This window comes from Pimephales promelas, chromosome 10 (genome assembly GCF_988280905.1).
Source record: "Pimephales promelas chromosome 10, fPimPro1.hap1.1, whole genome shotgun sequence".
In the NCBI taxonomy this organism is placed as follows: domain Eukaryota; kingdom Metazoa; phylum Chordata; class Actinopteri; order Cypriniformes; family Leuciscidae; genus Pimephales; species Pimephales promelas.
This window is the reverse complement of record NC_142778.1, coordinates 8,866,016-8,890,809: the sequence shown is the minus strand read 5'-3', so window position 1 is coordinate 8,890,809 and position 24,794 is coordinate 8,866,016. Positions and strand designations below refer to the sequence as shown.

Here is a 24,794-nt window from a genome sequence, read left to right as displayed (position 1 = left end):
TTACGTATTTAAAGAAAGGCAATGTTTAATAGAGTTTTGGAAAAAATCACAATATGTACATTTAAAAATACTCGATTTTTGTGAATCTATAGCATGTGGAATATACAGAGTCGAATAGAGAAGCAAAACCAAGAAAACCAAACTTAAGATAGAGAAGGGAGGTATAAAGATACAAAGACTGCCCCCTATTGACTGGGAGAGAAAACAACAAAAGTGGAAAAGCAATTCACTGACAGTCAGACAAAGCTGATTTTTTGGTTGATTGAGAAACAATAATACAGGTTGATTTCCTTCATCAAATCAGATCAAAAGAGGAAAGAATGTTATACACCATACATGTATGAATGTTATATGTTTATGATACTGTAAAAGTCTATTGCAAAAGAGGTGCAAAAGCTTCTGTGCAAGTCATACAAAAAAGTCCACTAAATTTCATTCTTCTAGGTAGCCAATGCTCTTATTCTGTCCTAATGTGTAAAAACACTTACAACTCAAATGTGATTTGTGGCTTGTCTAGAACTAGTTTGCTTCCTATTGCTGACTGCACTGAGAAAGGATATTGCCTTCAGGAGGAAATACTGTCTGAGTTGCAGACTAAATCTTATTTATTAGGAGTTATAGCATTAGGATCTGTGTTAGTATGCCCGGTCGAAGTATTTAGTAGACTCGCTGTTATAACGTGAAGCTGCACTGGCTCCTACAGGCTTCCGTAGATTCTCTTGATGACATCACCTTCCTCCTTCTCGAGGATGCCTTTATCGATGTACGTGTCCACCTGCTGGTCCATGAAGTCCCTCAGCTTAGAGAGGTCGTAATCTTAGAAACGCAAACAGAGAGAAGAACACAGAAACTCATCAGACGGACTAAAGCACTTACTTAAATAACCCTCAATAACTTAAAAATTCATATAAATACTCATATTCAACTTAAAACTCATACAAAAAAGTTAAAAAGCATACTTTGGTCACATTAACTAATATATAAAATAAGTTTAATGTGTAATGCATTTGTAAATGTCCGTTTATCATCAAATACAGTATAAGCTAATTGAATGTCTTCAATCATCTTCATTTTACAACACACCACTGTTCAGATGATTTCCGTGTAAATAAGACAGCGGTTATTCTTTTTATAAGAAAATACTAATTTAGTCTTTCTTCTTAAAAATTTTAAGTTATGTTTACATGCCATTCAATAGTGAAATTTACTAGCAATATCAGAGTACATTTTCCATATTTAAAAATGCTACAACTTTACTGCAGTTACCTATATATTATAAATATTTTTAATGATTATTTATTACTAAACAATTTGAAAAATTGTTTTAAATTTTTTAAACAATTTTAAAAATAAAGGTTTGATCTTTTAGACATCATGCTAACCAGAGAGGCATTTTAAAAGGCATTATATATATATATATATATATATATATATATATATATATATATGTGTGTGTGTGTGTGTGTGTGTGTGTGTGTGTGTGTGTGTGTGTGCTTTAGTCATGTACACTCCAAAAAAATATTCATATAATCAAAAAAAGAAAATGTTTAAATTTATAAATATAAATCACATAAACTAAATGGTCCATTCCATTGTTCCATTAAGATTTATACAAAATGTTGCTTTCTTGAGGAAATTAATGTGCTATATTATTCTTGAGAATGATATGCATAATATGTATGGATTATTCAATTCAATTTGAAGGAATTTTTCTATAAAATTTAAATTCGATTAAAATCTTACAAAAAAAGGCTTAAAATAGTTTTTATTTTATTGTGTAGTTCAGTTAAGTTTGGTGTTTTAGTAACGTTTTAGTTAAGGCCGCATTTTTACACTGAACTTTAGTTTTGTTAACATTTTGTATCTATTGAGGGTGGCAACATGTTTCAGAAGAGAATTATTATGGGTTATATAAATCTCTGAGTAGGTTGAAATAACGTAGTGTTCCATGCTATAGCAAAGTCTTGAAAAAGACAAATCCTTGAAATGTGAGATTGTATGTTTTCTGTTGAAATGTTGTTATTAACTCTGGATGTCAAAGGTCACAGAAATGCCTGAGAGTAACCAGGCATAAATCATATTCTAAATTCACAGTTTTTTGGCAAAGCATGTGTGTGTGTGTGAATGTGTTTGAGTACATTGTGTGGGCTGAAAACGCTGGGTATCAGCAGAGCGTGTTTTTGCACGTTTGTGTGGGTGGGCTTCTGGCAAAATTTATAGACCAGTGAATTCTTCCTACACTGACCATTACAACTGAATAAGACTGGACAGTCCTCACACACACCGAACAGAGCAGTGGAGTTTCCTCCTTCACATGACTATGTCAGTCTCTGTGGCCATAATGACCAAGACTCATGTTGTATTTAAATACACACAGGACCGGTCTCACTGGGACTATCCTGCCCCCTCAGTCAATGCATCTGTTAAACGGGTCACAATGAGTGTGTGTTATGTGTTAGTGAAGCAATTGTAGTGAGCGTCTGTTTTATAGAAAAGCAGACACAATGAATTACTTTTATGGTGGTGGTACTTCTCTCATAGTAAAAACGCTGAAATTGTTTATCTATGAGGTATTTATATCTGGTGGTTTAAAACATGTTTTTTAGAATAATTTCAGAATAATAATAATTTTTAGAAAGTCTATTAGTACGTAATGTTTCTTTGCAAAGTGACATAACCGATTACTGGTGAAAACTAGCTTTGACAACGTTGTCACGTGTACACGGAAAAAAAGCAAAGGAAACAAAAGAAAAACTTTTCGTTTTTTAGTACATTGTTGTCATGTAAGCATACCCCAATTAAGCATGAGATTTTTATTTTAGTTGACAGCAATAGTTGTAAAGTTTAATGAAATATCTGTTTGTGTTCTGGATTTAAAAGGGATTCATTACACAACTTTACAACTCAAATAACTCAAAGAAAGTAGCAACCCACATTCTTTACAAGCAAAACATTCTTCCTCTATTTTTTTTCCCCTCTGTCTTTGTCACACATGCCTAGCTTACAATCATTCTCCAGATTCCCATGCAATGCACGCCACTGTTAATTTAATTTCCCTTCGAATCAATGGACAAAGACTTGCACACACATTAGCAAAGCCTTTCAGACTGTCTAGAGAGAGAGGGGAGTGAAGCTGTGCACCTGAGAAATCAGTAACCTTATTTAACCCATAAGAATAACCGTGTCTATAAATTTAATTACTTAAGTTGATTTGGTGATGTTATTTTTTATTTTTTTTTATTTTTTTATTTTTTTACGTGAATTAATCTAGGTAATTTAGATGTTAACATTTTGGTTGCTATTTTTCAGTGACCAAACTAAGTCTCATCTCCAACAGAGAGAGAAAAAGAAAAAAAAAAACTTTTCATATAGAACTAGCTTCACTTTTTCAAGGCTTTTTTTTTTAAAAAACACATTTTGTAAAATGTTTTTGCTAAATGTGCTTTTTTCTATTTCTGGGTCTAAGCAAATCACACTTGGTATAATATTTTAAAATTTAGAAAATTGTTTCTTTCAGTAAAAATCCATTCAAATTATTTTGAATTGGTCATTCATTTCTGTTATGATATCCACATTTCACTCCTAAAATAAAAAAAACAACAACATATATTGTGGTGTAAGAAAGTGAAGTCAATTTAAGGATTATTACATGTTTTTTCATTGTAACATTAATTTCACAAAGTCTTGATTATGTTTTTGTGATCTACTAGAGTAGGTTCTCATGAATGAATTTAAATTAAGGTAAATTGTTTATACATCATGGAATTATTGGTTTTACATTCTTTAGTTTATTCTGAGAAGAAATTAATGAGAATGAGAGATAAAATGTGGCTTTGTTTGCTTTATGCAGAATAATTTTCTTCTTTTTTTGTGTGTCTGATTAATATGACCTGGACATGATTCACCCGTCTAGACGGTAACATGCTGCATCTAATGAATCTGTTTGGAATATGAACAATAGAACAACAGTTCTCATCTCAAAACACACACTCATTTTCTGAGCTGAGCAGATGATGCCTGAAGAACACAGACAGTCACTCAGTCTCATGCTGGCAGGTATAAAGAGAGGAATACACAGATCTTTTGTCCAAAACAGAGCAGACTTACAGCGCCGTAACAGAGCCAAGCTCATCAAACCGACACATATTCATGAGTGCTCTCACCCACGCTTATTTTAATTGCAAATTAAGGGGAAAAGGAGTCTTTAATTTGACTGTTGTTCTCCATGTTTCTATGTAACCTTGAGTTAGGGATCATACAGCTCTAAGAAAATTTAATAATCAAACATAAAATAACATTGCATAATCTTCTTCACATATGAATTAAATATATATTAATCCTTGGTAAAGCTACAAATGTTTTTTCTTTCGTTCTTTCTTTAACATTAATGTCACAGAGGGCTATTTTAAAGGATTAGTTCACTTTTCAAAAAACTTTTTCTGATAATTTACTCACCCCCATGTCATCCAAGATGTCCATGTCTTTCTTTCTTCAGTCGAAAAGAAATTAAGGTTTTTAATGAAAACGTTCCAAAAATTTTTCAGTGGGAACTAGACGGTTCAAGTTCCAAAAGAAACTTTCAGTGCAAACTGCAAACTTGTTCAAAGGGCTTTAAACGATTCCAGACGATAAATAAGGGTCTTATCAAGCGAAACGATCGCTCGTTTTTTTAAAAAAAATAACAAAGTTTAAGTTTTATAAGATCAAACGCTCGCCTTGCTCTGTTCTGTGGTGCACGTTCGTGACTCTCCTGTTCGAACTCGTTCAACAAAATGAACAAATCTTTTTCCGAATCAATTCGTTCATTTCTTTCGCCGAATGAACCAAATGACTCTGAAAAAGATTTGTTCATTTTGATGAACGAGTTCAAACAGGAGTGCGTTACAGAACAGAGCAAGGCGAGCGTTTGAGCTTATAAAACTTAAACTTTGTTATTTATTTATAAAACGAGCGACCGTTTCGCTTGATAAGACCCTTATTCACCGTTTGGAATCGTTTAAAGCCCCTTGAACAAGTTTGCAGTTTGTACTTAAAGTTTCTTTTGGAACTTGAACCGTTTGGTTCCCACAGAAGTCCATTATATGGAGAAAAATCCTGGAATGTTTTCATCAAAAACCTTCATTTCTTTTCGACTGAAGAAAGAAAGACATGGACATCTTGGATGACATGGGGGTGAGTAAATTATCAGCAAAAGTTTTTTCAAAAGTGAACTACTCCTTTAAGGTTTTGTCACTTTAAGACCGAATGCAATATAGGCCCTGGCCCAAATGGCACACTCCGGACTTGTGGTCTACCTCAGAGTCCACACTTCGGTGACGTCATGTAGTGCAGACCTATAGGGCCCTTAGCGAGAGTCCGCGAGGGCTCAGTGAAAGGTATTTTTTCGATTGTCACACCAGAAGAATTTTTTAATTTTTTATTATTACACTAATCTGACCACTAATTAGACTGTAGAAAGTAATTTTACTAATACAATTTACAGAATATGTGCATTAACACAATAAAACATAAGGCAGTGAACATATCCTGCTGGCTTGAATCACGATTAACATTCTCTGTCCATTTCAGCAGCTGTAAAATATGTCATATTTGATGAACCTTTACCTTCTTTGTTGCCTTCCTTGTTGTGCTTTTTCAGCCATTCAATGTTCTTCCTGATTGCATCCAGATAACTCTCAGACTTCCCGGGATGACCTGACAGACAGAAATTGTTATTATGCCATCTTAGAGCTTTTTGTTCAATTATCAGATGATTTTCCTACGTATGACATTATTTTATGACTAATCCCCTTTTTTTAAGGTTGGAATTTTGGCCAGTGACAAAAGTATTCTTGTTTAAATTAATATTATTATCGTTCAATATTTTGCAAGAGAATACAGAGATGAATAAATGGTGCTTTTAGAATAGATGTATTTTTACAGTCATCAAGTACACATTTGTACACAGATCACTTTGGCATTGAGAGTTTCCATAGCAACAAATCATTTCCGTAAGTGCATAAATTCATCTCATAATTGTGACATAAAAGCAGCATTAATGTACAATGGGTGTGCTCTAAATGGTTCTTAGGGTAATAAACCACAGTGATTATTACAGCTTTTAACAAAAATGTAAAGTGCATTTAAAAAAAATCAATAAAAGTCTCCCTTAACAGGGTCTCATAATATCTTTCATTACTGTCAGTTCACTCCGAGTGTTAGCGATAACCTCAATCTGTTGGGCTGCTGCAGAGTCTCCCTATGGGACTGACTCTCTCTCTCTCTGTAACACTTATACTGCAGTCTGGCTGTATGTTTCCAGTGAAATTGCAAGCTAATTTCATATTTAATGCAGGCTCATCAGTGTATCTGCCTCAGTGCTTCTGCTAGCATGCTAAACAGCTCAATTACACCAGCAGAACCTGAGAGGCTTTTAATAAGACCCAAAATCATAAACATGCAGGTGAAAATGTGAAAATGATATACTTGTATACTCACTGATCTCTGCGGCAGCCTGGACGTCTTTGGTTGAGTCTTTCAAGGACTCATACTCCTTCTGCATCTTGGCAGCTTCTGTTTTGGTGTTGTCATCATCATCTGCTGCTTTTCCTGGAACCAGGTTGGGAAACAGTAAAGTGATGCCAAAGTGTTCCTGAGCAGAATCTGCAGTGAATGACTTGCAGACGTCGCATTTGGGTGATGATTTACCTGTAGGTGGCGTAATGCTGAGAGGAACCAGAGATTTGCCCAGCTTGTTCTTGGTCTGCAGGGCAATCATTGCATCCAGATTTTCTGTGGGAAAAACGGAATATTTATAAATACATGATGTCAGAAAAATCATATGTGATGATTATTTAAGCAATTTGGAGATTGTGGGCCATACAATCCCATTGTGGGCCATTTTTTTTTTTTTGCTAGTTTCAGCCTAACACAGTTATCATTGTGCCACGTTGTTTAAATAGCAAATGAGTTTTCTCCGCCAATCTGTTCACCCATGGACTGCTGGTCTAAAAACGGTGTGGCGGCGTTGCTATTTTGTGGCAACTGAAATACACTGCGCCAACTGAAACCTGGTCTAAGGTCAATGACGCAATATTTTTATTTTTATTTAAAGAGCATGTTAGTAATGTGCACCTATAGGCGGGTTCACAACCACGCACATGAGCAGATCCTTTTCTTTGCTAGAGAAGCCTTCAGTTTTTCCGCTTTCCACCACGTAAATAGCGCAACTGGCTTTTAAAGGGAATGAGAGATGAGACTCTGATTGGTTCATTGCACGTTACGCCTCAAACCTATATGCTTCCACTCATGCTGATAGGATACTCATGATGATTGTTGAGTAAATTGGATTGCTGTATTTTTCCGGTAACACTCTACAATAAGCTCCCGTTAGTTAAAGCTGCAGTCTAGCTTTTATTGGGTTAAAAATTTACCAAATTACATATTTGAGAAAATACATAACTAGCCAGTGTTCAAAACGATCTGCTTGCCTTAGCTCGATTCAGAGGGGTAAGCTTGTAATTATGTTTTTAATTCCTGGTGGAGTTAAAGTTACTGGTGGATTTCCGCAGGAGATTCGAGCATGTCTTTGCGTCATTACGTCGCATCTGTACACATAAAGAAGGAGTCTCGGCTAGTAGGCTATATTGCGTGTGAGGATGATGGAGGTGGAGATTTAAAGCCTTTTCTCAGCACTTGATATAATTAAACTTATCAATTTGATGGCGGATCTCACGTACAACTCACGTAAAGTTGATAATTCCGCAATGGCAGATTTCGAACAGAGATGGCGACAAAGAGGGAAAACTGCCAACTGCAGCTTTAACATTAACTAGTTCAAGCATTAATGCACTAACATTCACTAACAATGATCAATACATTTGCAACTGTATATATTACTCTTTATTAATGATAGTTGATGGTAGGTACATTAAATAATATTAACAGATACAACTTGATTTATTTGAGTAATGTATTAGTAAATGTTGAAATTAACATTAACTCAGATTAAATGCTTTAGAAGTATTTCTCATGTTTAGTTAATGGTAAGTAATGTTGTTGTGTTAACAAATTAAACCTTATAGCCTAATATTAAGGGTAACACATTAGTATGATGTTCCACTTAGGTAACTTTGCAACTTTTTTCATTTTTTAGGAGTTCATTTTTAAACTCCTTGAGTTTTAGGAGACTAATAGTTTTAGTTGACATGTAGGGGCGATTTACACGACACAGTTAACTAAAAATGGAAAACTTTGTATTTTGGCCGTTCTTTTACACGGCAACATTTTGGGGACCTGAAAACGCAAACTTTTGAAAACGGGATTCAAAGTGCAAGTTTTTGAAAACTAACATTTTCGTCTCTGTGTAAACTACAAAAACGTGAATTTGTAAAAAGGGTGACGTCATGCGCATGCGTATTACATGTTTCTTTACAAAGTGACATCACTACTGGCCTGGCATACATATATAAATAAAAGTACATATATAAATACAAATACAGCGTTTTTAATCATTTTCGTTGATCTGTGTGAATGAGGGGAAAAAGCAGTTAAAGTAATGTCTATTTGTTCTTTCTCAGAGGTAAAAGAGCGTATATTTTTTAACTGATCAGAATTATATTTAACAACAGACAGCTGCTTCCAACAGTCCATATGCAGATGTACCCTGCTCATTATGTGTTGTGGACACACTTTTGTGTCTTGGAGCTGTTTGCCATAGACAAACACACACACATTAGGGCACAATGATCATCTCATGTTTAAACCACAGCATATCAATAACCAGCCGTATCCTGGCAACACTCCTGCCATTCCATTTGATCTTTACAGCGTGTGTCATCCTGTGGCGCAGGTTGCCAGAGTAACCCTATTATTACGCAATGGAGAATTCCAAATGGTTATCTGTGTTCTATCAGAACGACCGTGACCATCTCGTTAGAAAAACACACCGAATTAATTACACGGAATGAAAGAGAGAGAGAACAAAAGAGAGAAACAGGAAGCTGTTTGCTTGAACATATAAGGGCATGAGATGTTTTGCACATTGCTTATGTCTCCTCAAAACACTGTGATGATTAGTGACACAGAGTTAAAACATTTTGGAATCATTGCAAAGTTAATGAAATGCAAACACAAATTCAACATTTTGTAATCCTGAATGCAGCTTAAAATAACCAGACACTAATCGGAATGAGATTTTATTTTTACTTTTTGGTGATGGAGTAAAAACAAAATGATATGGTCTCTCATTTATCTTTATATACTCATTTAAACTTGACCTTGACATATACTTTTTCTGTTAGATTAGGACTTATTTACAAATCTTAGAAAATAATGTTGAAGGTAGCCGTATATAATGTGATATGTAATTAGTCACAGATATGCATACAAACACATACTGACGTCAAACTATTAACATCAGCGTGTGAAATGTAATTCATCTGGAGTCATTATTGATCTGCGTGTCACATGAGTCATGACCCATAACCAACGCAACCAAATCAATCCATCCTTAGCAAAAGGAACTTGAACATTAGCACAGAATCCAGTGTTAGTCAAACAAACCCACATGAGCCATATTAATGACAGGGAACATTTTCCCATTCAATTAGTTATTACAAAAACACTGAATGTGCACTTGCTGTAGGCCTACTTCAAATCTTGCAGATAATATCATTTTAATTAAATAAAATGCCAATTAAGTGTACTTAAAGAAAGTATACTTTTCATGACTACAGGGCTTAAAGTCCCTGTGAAATCAAAATTGAACCTATTTACTTTGTTAGCGCATATTACTAGTCTTGTGGTGAACAATTAATCCGTGCAAGTAAAAATATATTTAAAAAATGTTTTACCTTGGTAATCTTTAATCAAAATCTGAAAAGTTACTTCCGGTCTGGAACGGTTTCTTTTTCTGATGACGTAGGTTTCACAGTTTGGGTGGGGAAACGCTTAACCACTCCCCTCAAACCGTTAGTTTGCTATGAGCGAGAGATGGAGAGGAGGAGCGCTAGAGTAAAACCCTGCCCTCTGTTCAATATTCCGTTTCACTTGGAAATACGTCACAGCACTGGAGAAAAATCGTTTGCAACTTCCGGTTCACGGGGACTTTAACCTTGGGTTATGGGCGTTCTAAACCCCACGTGGCTCATAGTTGCTTTGGACAGTTAAAGGGTTAGTTCACCCAAAAATGAAAATTATGTCATTAATGACTCACCCTCATGTCGTTCCAAGCCCGTAAGACCTCCGTTCATCTTCGGAACACAGCTTAAGATATTTTAGATTTAGTCGGCGAGCTTTCTGTTCCTCGATTGGAAATGTATGTCCATAAAGGCAATACAGACATCATCAAAGTAGTCCATGAGTGACATGAGTGGGTTAGTTCGAATTTTTTGAAGCATCGAAAATACTTTTTGGTCTAAACATAGCAAAAACAACGACTTTATTCAGCATTGTATTCTCTTCCGTTTCTGTTGTCATTGCTGTCATTGCTCATTCATGATTCCAATGACGCTGCTGACGTATTATCTTGTGCGCCCGATTAGGACGATTTGGACATCCGCGACATGCACACTTACCAATCGTTTTTAAAAAATATTGCAATACAAAAATACGAACAATATAGAAAAGTTTGAATACTAGGGGTGTAACGGTACATGTATTCGTATTGAACCGTTTCGGTTCGAGGCTTCCGGTTCGGTACGCATACAAACCGAACGATTGCTTGGACCATTTTTACTGCCGGCAAAATTCGTGCTGACGCGGCCAACACAACGTTGCGCAACATTAAATGGCAAGCGTAATGAAAGCAGAACGAAACTGCGCTACTGTGCTTCATGGATCGTTTATCTGTTCGGACCAGCAACATCTGTGCAGCGCGAGCCGATCTCGATCAAGCAACACTGTTACTACACAGCGCTAAGAGATCCGGTAAAGAAAACATTTGAATTCGCCACTGAGGTAATAACATCGCTGCGAGATCTAGTGAGATGCATTCACATTTCTCCGTTATTAACCGTAGATCTCTATTAGATCAAACAGCGCTGTCATGGAAACCAGGAGAAACATTGTGCCGTGAATGAACTAGTAATACTTTACGTCCACAGACCAGCAACATTCACCATGGATTTAATATAGTAACTGGAACCAGTTTGGCTGGAATGGTGGAATGCTTTCAAGTACTTCACACATCTTTTTCCAGCACTTCAAAATTCAAATATTATATAAATAAATATATATTTAAATGTTATTTTTTAATGTGATGACCAAAACATTATTTGTTCATCCTTCAAAGATGACCCCCATTTATAAACCTGAAAGTTTCAAGATCTAGGAAAACTCACACTTATTTAAAAATATTTTTTCTTTAAACAAATAGGAAATTTCTCTGGCATTTCTTTCTTTTTGCTGTATCGAAAACGTACCGAACCGTGACTTTAAAACCGAGGTACGTACCGAACCGTGATTTTTGTGTACCGTTACACCCCTATTGAATACAGCGCGCGTCTCCATCAGACTGTAAATGAAGCTCGGGCGCACAATATAACACATCAGCAGCGTCATTGGAATCGTGAACGAGCAATGACAACAGAACCGGAAGAGAATACAATGCTGAATAAAGTCGTTGTTTTTGCTATGTTTGGACCAAAAACTATTTTCGATGCTTCAAAAAAATCGAAATAACCCACTCATGTCACATGGACTACATTGATGATGTCTGTATTGACTTTATGGACAAGGACAGTATAAGGTACATACATTTCCAATGGAGGAACAGAAAGCTCGCCGACTAAATCTAAAATATCTTAAACTGTGTTACGGGATGAACGGAGGTCTTACGGGCTTGGAACGACATGAGGGTGAGTCATTAATGACATAATTTTCATTTTTGGGTGAACTAACCCTTTAATGAAACAATGCACGTTCCATATAAACATTCGTTTCAGTATTTTGAGGTGACAAATGTTAAATGGTGACAGAATGTGTGACAATTAAGGTAAAGAAGGGGTTTAAGTCCCTTCAGTATGAACTTGATAGTAGCATCAGCAATATGTGGATGCGCAATGCAAAAGATTTTATGTAAACAGGTTGCATACTGCATTCGTCCAATCAATGACTCTGACACAAATATGCAAATAATGTTAACCCGGGGTTTAGGAATGCACAGTGTGAAATGTCAGTTTATGAATACCCAGGATTAACCCCGGGTAAATTATGAACAATAACCCAGGATTCAGTTTACCCGGGGTTAAGAATGACCCTGGTTTAAATATGAAAAGACCTCATGTTTCTCAACTCACTTAGGTACACTTTTAGAAAGTAATAATATCAACTTAAAATCTTAAGTCCAATTATGTTTTAATAATCTTTTGTCATAATTTTTTTAAAGTAGCACTTATTTTGATGTGCTGACTTACATACTAAAGCATGTAAAGTACTCAATTATATTTATAAATGTATGGAAATATATTTAAAAGTGCTAAATTGCAACTTCATCCTCGCAAATGTGTAATTACCCTAAATAATTTTAGTTTACCATAAATACTTGTCAGTACATTCAGTAGTATAACCATATTTAAAAGACAATAGAAGTATGAAATAACAAATTATTATAGCAGGTCAAAAAGACCTTTTACTTTCAACTAATTGCATTTAGTATCAATTTTAACTATAATATATTTGAATTTAATTCCAATTAACACGGAATTTAGTGTCCAAAGCATTAAATTGAGTTCATTTAGTATATTCTTTTAAAATGTATTATTTACAGTACTACATCATCAATACATTTATTTTTCACAAGGGTTAACATCATTTTTGAGTAGGAATCACTTTTAGAAATTTAATGCTTAAGATATTTGTTTGGTACCGATAAGTATTACAATGAAACAATCTGGTGCTACATTGCACTTGTATGCAGTCAATGTTTGTTGAGTGGTTATTGTGGTTGTCATCATGGAGGAAGCAAAAGAAGCAATATTCATGAGCTAAGCTTTCATCTTTTAAGCTTTCATCAAAGTCATAAATGGCCCCCTTCGCCAAACACACTATTTTTTTAAAAAAAGAAAGTGATATCCATGCTGTTCTATGATTGTACATACAGCAAACACTGATACTGCATCTATAAAAAACTGCTTCAACTATATTATACTTGATTTGATTGAGGATAAACCTTCAACATTAGAGGCAAGTCAAAACACAGCTGTTCTCTCTCTCTCTGTCTCTCTTTCAGGCTGGACAAAGCTTTGTTTCAGGATGCAAATGCAGTCACATTAAGCTTATCTCAGGGATTCCTTAAAGCCCACACACACATACAATAACTAGACATGACAAACAAGTATTTACTGCTATCCTCACTGAAAGAGAAAATACTGTGTAATGTGACACAATAACAGCCAGTCAGAACATATCTGTTGTTTAACTAGGGTTGGGTATCGTTTGAATTTGAACGATTCTGATTCCGATTCTGATTCCTTGTTTCGATTCCGGTTCCTAACGATTCTCGATTCCGATTCTTTTAAGAGGCAGGGTCAAAAAAGTTTAGCTAACCATGCTAACCAATGGTCTTTCTGAAGGAAATAATCCTTTCTGAAGGAAATACTCCTTCTGTCACAAATTTAGCATTTTGCCGAGATTTCGTTATTTTTAGAAAAGTGAAGCCACACTTTCGATCGCCGACGTAAGGTACTCATGTTCGACTCGCGCGGTTATACCAACACTTCCGGTAGACGCTTCTTCGTAGGTGTTGTTCAGCGGTTTCTTCTTCAGCTCGGCGGACTGTGAATATCGAAACTAGGAATCGAAATTTGAACTTTTGAACGATTCCGGGAAAAACGAAAAGTAAGTCCCGGTTCCAATCGATACTCGATTCTCGATACCCAACCCTATGTTTAACACAGCTAAAGTGAAGCGGATCAAATATTCTATGGTTTCTATTGAAGAAACAGCATATCTGACTTCAGGACATGAGGGTACCACACTTACAGTACAAAAAATGAACAACAGAAATCACAACTCTCAGTATGAAGGCTTTAAAAAAGGCATTAGATGAATATGAAACGTTTTAGTTTGATTTGACCTATCAAATAATGGTGACTAAACTTGTTATTGAAAAATATAATAACATGAAGCTTTTTTTCAGATAGACTACCAATGGTTGCCAGTTGGATTACTTTATTTACCTTATTTTTCAATGTGAAAGAAAGCTATTTCCTGTGAATGTGCGAGACTTCTGAAGCTGCTATTGGTAAATGACTAGAAGAATAATAAAGTGCAGTAAATGGTAAAACTGCCAGTGTGTTTATGATTACGATAATAAATGAAAATATGTTAACAAATACCAGTATGCTGCATCAAAAATATGTCATAAGACAGACTGATCTCATGAAGTAGTGTGTGTATGACACGCCAATTCGTATTTCCATTTTTGGCGTGCTATCAAGACGCATAATCGCCTTTCAGCGTGTTTATGAACGCCGTTGAGTTTACGTTATATAAATATATGACTTACCTCAACCCCGTCCCTAAACCTAACCGTCACTGGGGTTAATGGCATTTATGACTGTTCCCTAACCATCCTAGGTTAAAAAAAAGATATGACTTACCTCAACCCCATCCCTAAACTTAACCGTCACTGGGGTTAATGGCATTTATGACTGTAGATTTGACTGCGTGTTTAGACACGCGGAATGACGCGGACGTTAATGGCGTAGACAGATACGCATTCACGTGGATACACGCGGATAGCAGAAAATGCGTGGAGATAACACGCCACCTGACTCGAAAGTGGCGTATATGTTTACGCAAAAGTCATGATGTCATGTTGCATAAAAAGTTGGAGAGAGTATTTTGGTCTTACCCAGATAAGACACTCCTTCTTCAGGTGTGATGGTTCCATATTTGACCATCATCTTCACAAAGTCAATCAAGGTCTTCATGATGGTGATCAGGGTTTCTCTCTCCTCTTTATCTTGCTCTGTGAAGTGAGAGCAGAAGGATGTGATAGATTAAGCGATGACACTAGACTTTAATCTGGATTAATGTGGAAGAGGACAGTTGAGACCACAGGGAATGTGTTTGGCCAGATGGTGATGTTTCTACAGACCTTAGCTGTTGATCTGCTCAATGAGCTGTGTTGTGTGTTGCGTTGTGTTATGAGGCGTGTGTTTCAATATGATCTGTGTGTCTTTTGTGTGTGCTGTGCTGTGTTGTGCTATACTCTGGTGTGTTGTATTGATGAAGTTGCTATTTAGCACATTTAAAATCGAATAACACACTACAATTAAAACGATAATCAAGTACTTTACATGTGCTTTATATGTTAGTAGTCAATATATTCAAGTACAGTAGGTGTACTTCTTAAAAGCATGACAAGAGATTATTCAACCGATTAAACTATTTAAAATGTAACTTTAAACTTGACATTTATTACTTACTATTTATTACATTTAGTGTACTGAAGTGTTTCAAGAAATACATTCAATTCAGTCATGATCTGCACCTACAATTTATTGTGAAAATATACTTTTTATACAATTAAGCACACTTATTTTTCACAAGGGGTGGTTTGTTTTGTACAGTAGCTTTACTGTGTGTGTTGTCATGCTATATTCTATATGTTGTGTGTTTAATTTTGCTTTGTTTTGTGGGTTTGTTTTGTGCATTGATCTATCATTTGTATCTATTATTTATATGTATTTTACAACCCGATCTCACGGGAATTCGTACGAATTTTACGAGGTGGCTAATTCGTAACAATTCATACGACCTCACTCTTACAAATTAGTACGATTTTGCTAAATCGTACATATTTTACGAATTGGCCAATTCGTATGAATTCGTACGAATAACCTACCCCTGACCCCGCCCCTAAACCTAACCATCACGTGGGTTTAGACAAATCGTATGAATTCGTACGAGTGAGGTTGTACGAATTAGCCACTTTTTAATCACTCGTACGAATGTGTACGAATTGGTCGTGAGATAGGGTAGGTATTTTATTTGTTCATATTAAGTTGTTCCCAATATATGTTCATACTGCCCAGCTCTTCTGTGGATGACTCTGATTTCACCAAGTATAACATGTTCCTGGATCAACATTGATACCTTCATTGACCAACACTGATACAACATTGATACATAGTTGGATTGATACCTTCCTGATTGATACCTTCTTGGTATGTACTATGCCTAATTATATAGCAGGGCTCTCACGTGAACAATTTCAGGATATATTTTTTTTTTTTTGGTTGTTGCGTTAAATCTTACCCAGATACAATAGTACTATTTTCTGATTGGCTATTGTATAGCACTTTTCTATTTTTTTGATTGGCTGATGAGTGGCAGGCTCAACGACAGAACTCCAGGAGAGACGCGATTGATTCCTGCCGGTTCCATAGTAAGAGCGGCGTGGCCAGAAACATTTTGGGCGCTGCGGCATATTAAATGTATTATAAACAGTTTTCCCGCGAGATAAATACAAAAGGGCGAAACGAGTGACTGTGATGATCAATGCGTGACACTTGAGAGCTCTGATATAGCTAACAATGCAACAATGCACCGTGTACAAACCAGAATGCTATACGTTTATACTTCTCATCCAACCACAATCAAATGCCCTCTATCTGGATTAGGGATGGGCAACGATTAATCGTGAGTAATCGCATCCAAAATAAAAGTTTGTGTTTACATGATATATGTGTGTGTGGTGTGTATACTTATTTTGTATACATAAATACATGTATATAAATCTGTTCTTAATATATCAAATATTCATATTTATACATAATATTAATTATGTATAAATATATATAAAGTATATACATGCAATTATTTCTTAAATATATACATGCATCTGTGTGTATTTATATATACGAAATAATTATACACACCACACACACATATATTACGTAAACACAAACTTTTATTTTGGATGCGATTAATCGCGATTAATCGTTGCCCATTCCAAATCTGGATGGCGCCTTTTTTTTTTTTTTTTTTTTTTTTTACGATATCAAGCCGAAATGAAAACAAGCCGAAATGCCATAACATTAAGGAGGCTATTTATTGGAGGCTAACTATGTAAGGAGTAGAAAGTAGCCTACAGATAATTGCGTGAATAGCCTATGTAAGGAGTAGAAGTAAAACGTCGACTGAAAAATAATTACTCCAGTAAAGTATAGATACCCAAAATGTGTGTTTGGACAGAATATAAGACAAATAAATTCATTAAAACCCCAAATACAGATATACTGGCTTCTAAACCTTAAAGAAATGCCACAATCAAGACCTCGGAGAGGAAATAAGTAAAATAGGAGTCTTTCCTTGCCATTAGTGCTTGGATAACACGCTTAGGCCATACGTCTCTTTATCAGTAATAATATAATGATGTCTAGTGAGGTGGCTGTGATATATTTAAACCCACCAATGTCCGTTGCCCTGATTTTTGGAATGACTGATCGCGAGAGGAAAAAATGACGTTTTAGTCGCATGACATAGTGAAATGGAAACGCCGTCATTTCGTAATAGTTTTTTATCGATTGCATGAATCTGTGATGGAAACGCGACAGCATTTAACATAGACTAACTTTTTAGAGTTATAGTGTTCATTATACTAACAATTCAACTCTGGATTGATTCTGGAGGAATAAGCACCAGCAACAATCCGTCCTCCAACGCATGATCATGTTTTGATTCATATCGTGCTCGAAGAGGAGGGGCTATTCGCGTCTCCGTTGTCAGTTTGTGAGAGCAGCGCACAGCTCTACAATAAAATAAAAACCTAAAAATCAGTCAGCGTTGATATTGTGGTGGGCCGCCACAAATTAATGAATGTATGGGAAACCCTGGTAGAGTTAGGTTTAGGGGGGTTTTCAGACTGGAATGTTGTCCCAGGATCAACAAAATATGTTCAGGAACAGGCAAAATCCCAGTGACCCTCTACCGTGGTGTGTTGGACTCTCTTTTATCATTTTATATTGTATGTTGTATTTTGTTGTGGTATATACCTGTGTTGTATTGTTTGTTGTGTTGTCTACCTGAGTCAAGGCTCTTTAGGAGTCTGTAGAAGTTGGGGAAGAACTGAAGGTCCTGAAGTCCGTCTTCAGGGTTCAGTTCATTTCTGTCATTCCCGTCGCTCACGGCGTCCCATGAATCATCTGCCCTCACTGTGTCATCTCTACTCTCCTCCTCCGGTTCTTCATCACCATTATCATCATCGCCACCATCATTATCCCCTTCATCGTCTTCCTCATATCGTCGGCTGGGCCTGTCTTCCTCGTCCTTAAAGTCCCCCTGTGGTGAAAGTTTTTAATGTTGTTTATATGTGTGCAAATTCACAAGTCAAAACCATTGCTGAGTATTTTGTCCTTAAAACTGAAGTGAACTAAAGACGTGTTTCTGACGTCACAAACAACCAATCACGTCAACATGTAATCGTCACGAGTGGATCTCTGAGCTGGTGGGAGTGAGTGGAGGAGGGGCTAATTTGCATATTGATAGAACCACATATACTAAATGAGGCAAAGGGTGTAGAGTCACATTCAATATTTCGCTTGACTATATATATATATACTGTATATATGTATATATAAATAAATAAATCCTCAATAAACACATAGTTATTAAAAACACTACAGTCACACACTCGTACCATATTGTTCTGTGTTTCTTTAGCTGCGTTTACAGGGTAGTCCATATTGAGGTCTCCAATCATGTTCTCTTTGGCGTTTTTAGTGATCAGATCCTGCAGGGCTTCAGCAACTTCATACTCCAGCGTCTCTGCCTGACTGTCAGTGATCTGAAGGACAAACAAAAGAACATCTGCTAGAACAAACAATTCACAGAGGGATTATTGTATGACAATCTATTTTCCATGCAATACAAGCTGGTTAAACTGGAATTTGTTGCCCTAGAGCAACTAATACATAATATATGTTGTTTATTGCATCAACATGGTTATCAGAATCACTGCTCATGCCACCATTTGAATTTCTTACTAGGCCCAGCTTGAGCAGTTTAGACACAATTCTGTCAAACACTCCTCTGTCATCCTCTTCATAGATTTTGTTGGCGATTTTCTGGACGATGTCCTGAGCTGTTAGCGGAGTCCCGTCTAACTGCCGAAAGCTTTCAGGATCATCTGAAACCAAACACATGAAAATATTTTACATCTCTGCATTTAAACAAAACTGAATATTAAAAGCTGTTCACACAAGGATTACTATAATAATACAGTTTAATAAAGTTTTAATAACAGTTTTAATTGTATGAAATTACAGACAATTATGATGTCAACACAGAGGACCGATATTGTTGGAATCACTTTCAGAACACTTTTTTTTCCAGTTTATGAAGTTTATGCCTATCAGAATCCACAAGACTTTAAATAACACACACATTTGAAACAGCATAAAAGTGTTTCACTTCTGGATCCTTCACATTCAACCTTTATACGTCAAGAAGTGAGAGTGTATGTCTTTTAGATGATAAATAGCTAATATCTATTAACAGAGATTCTGGCAATAGATTAGCTTCCGTGTCTTTTTTGAATTTGAAATTGGTGCTACCTGGCTAGAGAAACAGAGAAAAGGAAGAAAAACACCCATAATGCACTTGGCATGTTGCCTAGACTCTATATTAAACTAAAATACTGCATTAATATTTTTTTGAAAAAAATAATATATATATATATAAAATATATATATATATTTCCATGGCAAAAATAAACCATAAATATTGCATAAATATTAATAAATTCAATTAAACTGTCTCAAAATACTAAATTAAAAAGAATAAATATTATAGAACAACAAAAAAAAAAAGGCATTGGTTTGACTGGGATGGAGAAAGTTTCATTTTTAGGTGTCCGGTCACTTTTGACCGGAAAGATAACAAGTGTGACTCCGAAACGAAGAGCACCTGAGGGTTAAACTTGGTTTGAAAAACAGTAAATTCACACTTTGAACATCCCATGATAATGTTGGACAAAACAAAAAAAAAACACCTCCTACACACAACCGAAGGTGCATAGCAGAGCCAGACTGATATTATCGGCCGATATTATGCATTTTCCAAAATATCGGTATCGGCAGTCATAATGGCCGATAAATGAATATTTAAAAAATAAAATAAAAATGGACGAAACACGCTTCAATCATTTCTTCTTGGCCTGTTATATTGAAAATGTATGTTTTACAATTTGCAGTATGATGTTATCTATTGCTAAATTATGGCTCATCATAAACTAGCTAACCACAAAGCTATATCAAGCCACTATCATCAGTAGAAGACCGCTAACGTTAACATTAATGAGCTTGGAAACAACAATGAACTTTTTCTGCCTAAATAAAGTAATTATTACTGTATTTATAAATAGCATATCTCTAGTTACAGTCCTTGCATTGTAAAATGTAAGTTAGACTTGCGAGGAGTGAACATTTAGACATAGAGAAAAAGTATCAAACGTATCTTGTGCAGAAAATTTAGCTTTTCTTTTACACGTGTGTGAAATCCAAGAATATTTAATAATAAAAAAAAAATATTGGCCGATATATCGGAATATCGGATTTTAAAACCCAAAAATATTTGTATCAGTATCGGCCTTCAAAATCCTTTATCAGTCGGGCTCTAGTGCATAGTCCATAGGTTTATTTTACGCTGTATTTGAAATAAAGATTATTTTATCAAAAGCCAACAAGCTCAAAGCTCTTAAAAAGCAAGACAAGTACGATGCGAATGTGTGAAACAGAGATATGAATGTTGGAGCTGGAAAGCGCCAGCAATACTTGTCTGTCTGTTGTAATTCCTGTAACCCATTGAAATCACACAAAAACACCTCCCACTCTGTTATCTGCCATTATCTACCACACAGATCGACTTACACTGCCATATTCGCTTCCAGTAATCTCACCATCTGCCTGAAACGTGAAACTGATCAAAAGACTGATGCTAATTCTAAAAGAAAGTCAGAGGTCCTAGGTGACATGGTCCATATGGTGAAAATGTAATAAATGAACACATGACTGCCCACATGTACAACACATATTCAGTGTTAAAAAAAATGGTTGGTGAGGTAATAAGGACCACATAGAACAGATGCTGTTTATGATCCTAAACACAAGAATAAATAACAAGTGAAGCATAGCACAGTTTGTCAAATCGTTTGCTGTGTGTAGCACCTACAACTCTGCAGACCCTTCAATAATGGAAAGGAGAAGCTGAAGTTTATTTTTAACAATATCGTCAATCATTTCATTCATTGTAATCTTAAAAGTTTGAACAGTACAATTTAGTTTAGATTTTTTTATGAATTACACATCACAATGTAACAATCACAGTACGTCACAATATAAAGAAAAGAAAAGAATCGAACAGAAACTTTGAGTTACGTTATAGAGTTGGGGAAGATGTTAAAATGTATGATATGATGTCTTTGAGCTATTAAGCTATCGCTAGGTTAGAAGGCTTTTAATGTGTGTGTAGGTTTAGTCTGACTGCTCTGTCTCTCTCTCTCTCTCTCTCTCTCTCTCTCTCTCTCTCTCTCTCTCTCTCTCTCTCTCTCTCTCTCTCTCTCTCTCTCTCTCTCTCTCTCTCTCTCTCTCTCTCTCTCTACAAAATACCAACTGATTGACCTATGGTGTCTGCCACCTGTTCCTGTATTTAGGATCACATACAGTCTCAGCGTTTACTAGAGTTGATTAACATTTTCAAAGTTAGAGATAATTTGGCTTTTGACAGGTCAAAACAACAGCACCAAAAATGTTCATAGATATTTTATTTTTTCTTGAGGTTGAACACAATTTACTCTGACATAAAGGTTAAGACTAGAAGACAAAAGCAATGCTCAAAAGGGAATATTAACATAACAAACACTGCATACTGCCTATTGTTTTTTTGTTTTTTCTTTTACAGTATTTGAAAAAAGTATGCCCACATATGTTACTGTGTGGACATAAATGTAATTACATTTTTTTTTTACGTTATGAATAAATGTCTTGCATTTTGTTAGTTTGACTAAATAATCAAAATGGGTATAAACAAAATTCTGGTTCATTCGTTACACTGGAAAGAGCAAGCACATTGCATTGTGGGATACATCGTTACACACATAGTATGCTCTTTGGCAAATATCCAGTAAATATCACCATATTGTGCACTGCACACATACCGCATAGTACGATGCTGAATAAACTTTGTTAGTATGGTAATTGTAGTTCTTACCTTGGTATTTGTAGTCCATTACATTTTTAGTAGAGTCATAGTCATCAGCTAGTCGTCTGTTCTTAGTAGAGTCGGCCTCATCAGAACCGTATCGCCCATCCTCAGAATCTGAGATGGGAGTCTCGTTGTTTGACTCTTTGGATTTCTCGGCCAGAGACTTGAGGAAAGTGATGTCATCATCCTCTGAGTTTGATTCTGCCTCGGCTGGTGGTGTTGGCTTGGGTTCTGCATGGATGAACAGCAAGCGATTGTGAGCTATTGATCACTATGAAGCACTTTGTTCTTATAGGATTATATTATCTCACCTGTCTTTCTGATGCTGTCAGCTTCTGCAATCTGTTGAAAAAGAATATAAACAAAATCTCGACTCGTGCTCATTTTTATGTTGAACTTCATGCATAAAACGCAAACAGTATTTAGTCTGATGCTTAATGTACTAGGTACAAAGTCTATTCATCGGTTTCTTTCACATAACATGGTAACTAATAATACGTTTCTGAAATCACACCTGCTGTTCTAATGGCTTCTCCTCAGTCAGCTCTCGGTTGTACATGCTCTTATCTGGATCAGGAAAAAAACACACTTAAAAAAAAGGCAAAGATCAACGATCGCAGATCAGTCTTTTCTCACCTTAAAGATATAAAACTGAAAATGTATTTTTTGTTCTGCAGAAGTAAGAAAGTCAAACAGGTTTGGATTGAAATGAGAGTGAGTATTAGATTTTGGAAGCACTTTCCTTATAATGCATTATAAAAGTATTTTAATCAATTAATTATGCCTTGTAATGCACCTTATAATTATATGATCTCATAAATAATCGTAACCACAGTTATAATACGCTACACCTTTAAAGAGTATAATGCATTAAAACACGCCACACGCCAATTTCAAATGTAACAATCTGCAAATGCTATAATGCAATTTAACTTTGGTTACAATTATTTATGAAAAGATTATAATGTACATCATGAATACTTTTATAATGCATTATGCATAAAGTGATACCCTAATTTTTTCTTTTCTTGTTTTTCTTGTCGGTGAACTATCCTTACTACACTGACCAGGAGGAATGATGAGATGAGAAGATCTGCAGTATCGCTACTACAGTATCAATCTCAGATTACTGTTGATTGGTTATTATATTGTAACTACAATGTAAAGATATTGTAACAACATTATTTTAAAGAATCTGTGCACCTCTCACCTATGTGAATTGAGTATGATTTTGATGGAATCAAGAGAAGATTATTTTACCCTAAAGTAAAGATATTATTAATAGGCTTTTTATCTTTATATATATATATATGAAGAGTTCAGATGCAAAAGCCTCTAAATGCCATTTGAAATTTTCTTCTTTAATGATGATTTTTATCAAACTTGTATATTTAAGTTCAGTAATTTCACTTAAATAACAATTAATAGGTAATTATCATTGCAATTTAAGTGAAATCACTGAACTTAAATATACAAGTTTGATAAAAATGATCATTCTAGAAGAAAATTTCAAATGGCACTTAGAGGCTTTTGCATCTGAACTCTTCATATATATATATATATATATATATATATATATATATATATATATATTAACTTTCTATGGTTGTTGAGATCTTTGATGCACTCACTTGCATTCCAAACTGTTCGAGAAAATGCCACCAAATAATCGGATTACTAGACAAAAGATTAAAGGCCTTTGAAAACACCAGAGCCCAGAGCTTTATATACAATACAACAAAATAAACAATCCAATTCATTCACCTTCTTTCCACATGTGTAGTTGTAGCAGGCTAGTCAACTAATATGAATTTTTCACAGGCTAATATCTGGAGTATAGTAAAGCCTATGATTGTTGGCTAACAGTATTAAAAATACAAAATTAATACGAAATGTGACTAAAAATGAATATACGTCGTGTACTCAATATTTACTCAATAAATTCCCTTTGAAAACAGGTACGTTAACTGGTCACGTGGCTACTGTCCTAATAGCCTATCAAATTTGCAAAATATTGACTGACTAACTGACCGAGCCTATAAGCAACATTATTCTAAATTTGTTGATATATGATTCATTTAATCAGAATAATCGTCTAAATCAAATATTCCCTATTGTACAATATATTGGATTGATGTATTGGACTAGCCTACATGTTTTTTTGTTTTTTTTTGTTGGAAATTGAATAACTCACCGTTGGGTCCGGCAGGTGTTGGAAACGCGCTGATCTGCGATATCACAACAAGGAGAACCACAAGCCCTACGCGTGTTGACGCCATTCTATAGCTGGTTTCCGAATTTTCGTATATAGTTTTGATATTTTTTCCTCTGTGTTGTCCTCTGTGAAGATGAACGGAACCGTTGGTTTGGTGGCGCGCGCTGGTGTTGACTGGATGCCGCGCGCTCTCAGCGCCTCTCCTCTATAAGCGCAAAGACTTGAGTTCTGCGGGAGCTGTTGAGTCCCTGCAGTGCTGAAACCAGGTCGCTGGCTATATTTAACAGCGGATAAGCTGATGGGAGCTCCTCGTGTATAACGGGCCCTGATTCCAGCAGCTCATGGATGGAGGAGGAGGAGGAGGAGAATGGCACGGTCACATCCGCCC

The 24,794-nt window shown here is 35.6% G+C and overlaps 1 protein-coding gene across 1 annotated transcript; it reads right to left on the bottom strand.

Annotated features, from left to right (window-relative positions):
* On the bottom strand, positions 1 to 24,794 carry scg3 (secretogranin III). Its single transcript, XM_039681879.2, has 12 exons — positions 24,386 to 24,794; positions 22,706 to 22,758; positions 22,503 to 22,533; positions 22,198 to 22,422; positions 18,975 to 19,117; positions 18,629 to 18,775; positions 18,015 to 18,270; positions 14,837 to 14,953; positions 6,688 to 6,771; positions 6,478 to 6,588; positions 5,605 to 5,694; positions 1 to 816 (listed from the first exon to the last, which is right to left on the bottom strand). Exons 1-12 carry the CDS (start codon positions 24,468 to 24,470, stop codon positions 698 to 700), a joined length of 1,461 nt encoding a protein of 486 aa, XP_039537813.2. The 5' UTR covers positions 24,471 to 24,794; the 3' UTR covers positions 1 to 697.

What these genes read in the sequence shown, in the direction of transcription:
- scg3 (XM_039681879.2), bottom strand. Translation starts at nt 24,470, where the DNA reads ATGGCGTCAACACGCGTAGGGCTTGTGGTTCTCCTTGTTGTGATATCG. An exon ending in AAGAAACACAGAACAATATG is followed by an intron (nt 18,271 to 18,628) that starts GTACGAGTGTGT and finishes CTTTCACCACAG; the next exon opens with GGGGACTTTAAGGACGAGGA. An exon ending in CCAGGCTGCCGCAGAGATCA is followed by an intron (nt 5,695 to 6,477) that starts GTGAGTATACAA and finishes TCTGTCTGTCAG; the next exon opens with GTCATCCCGGGAAGTCTGAG.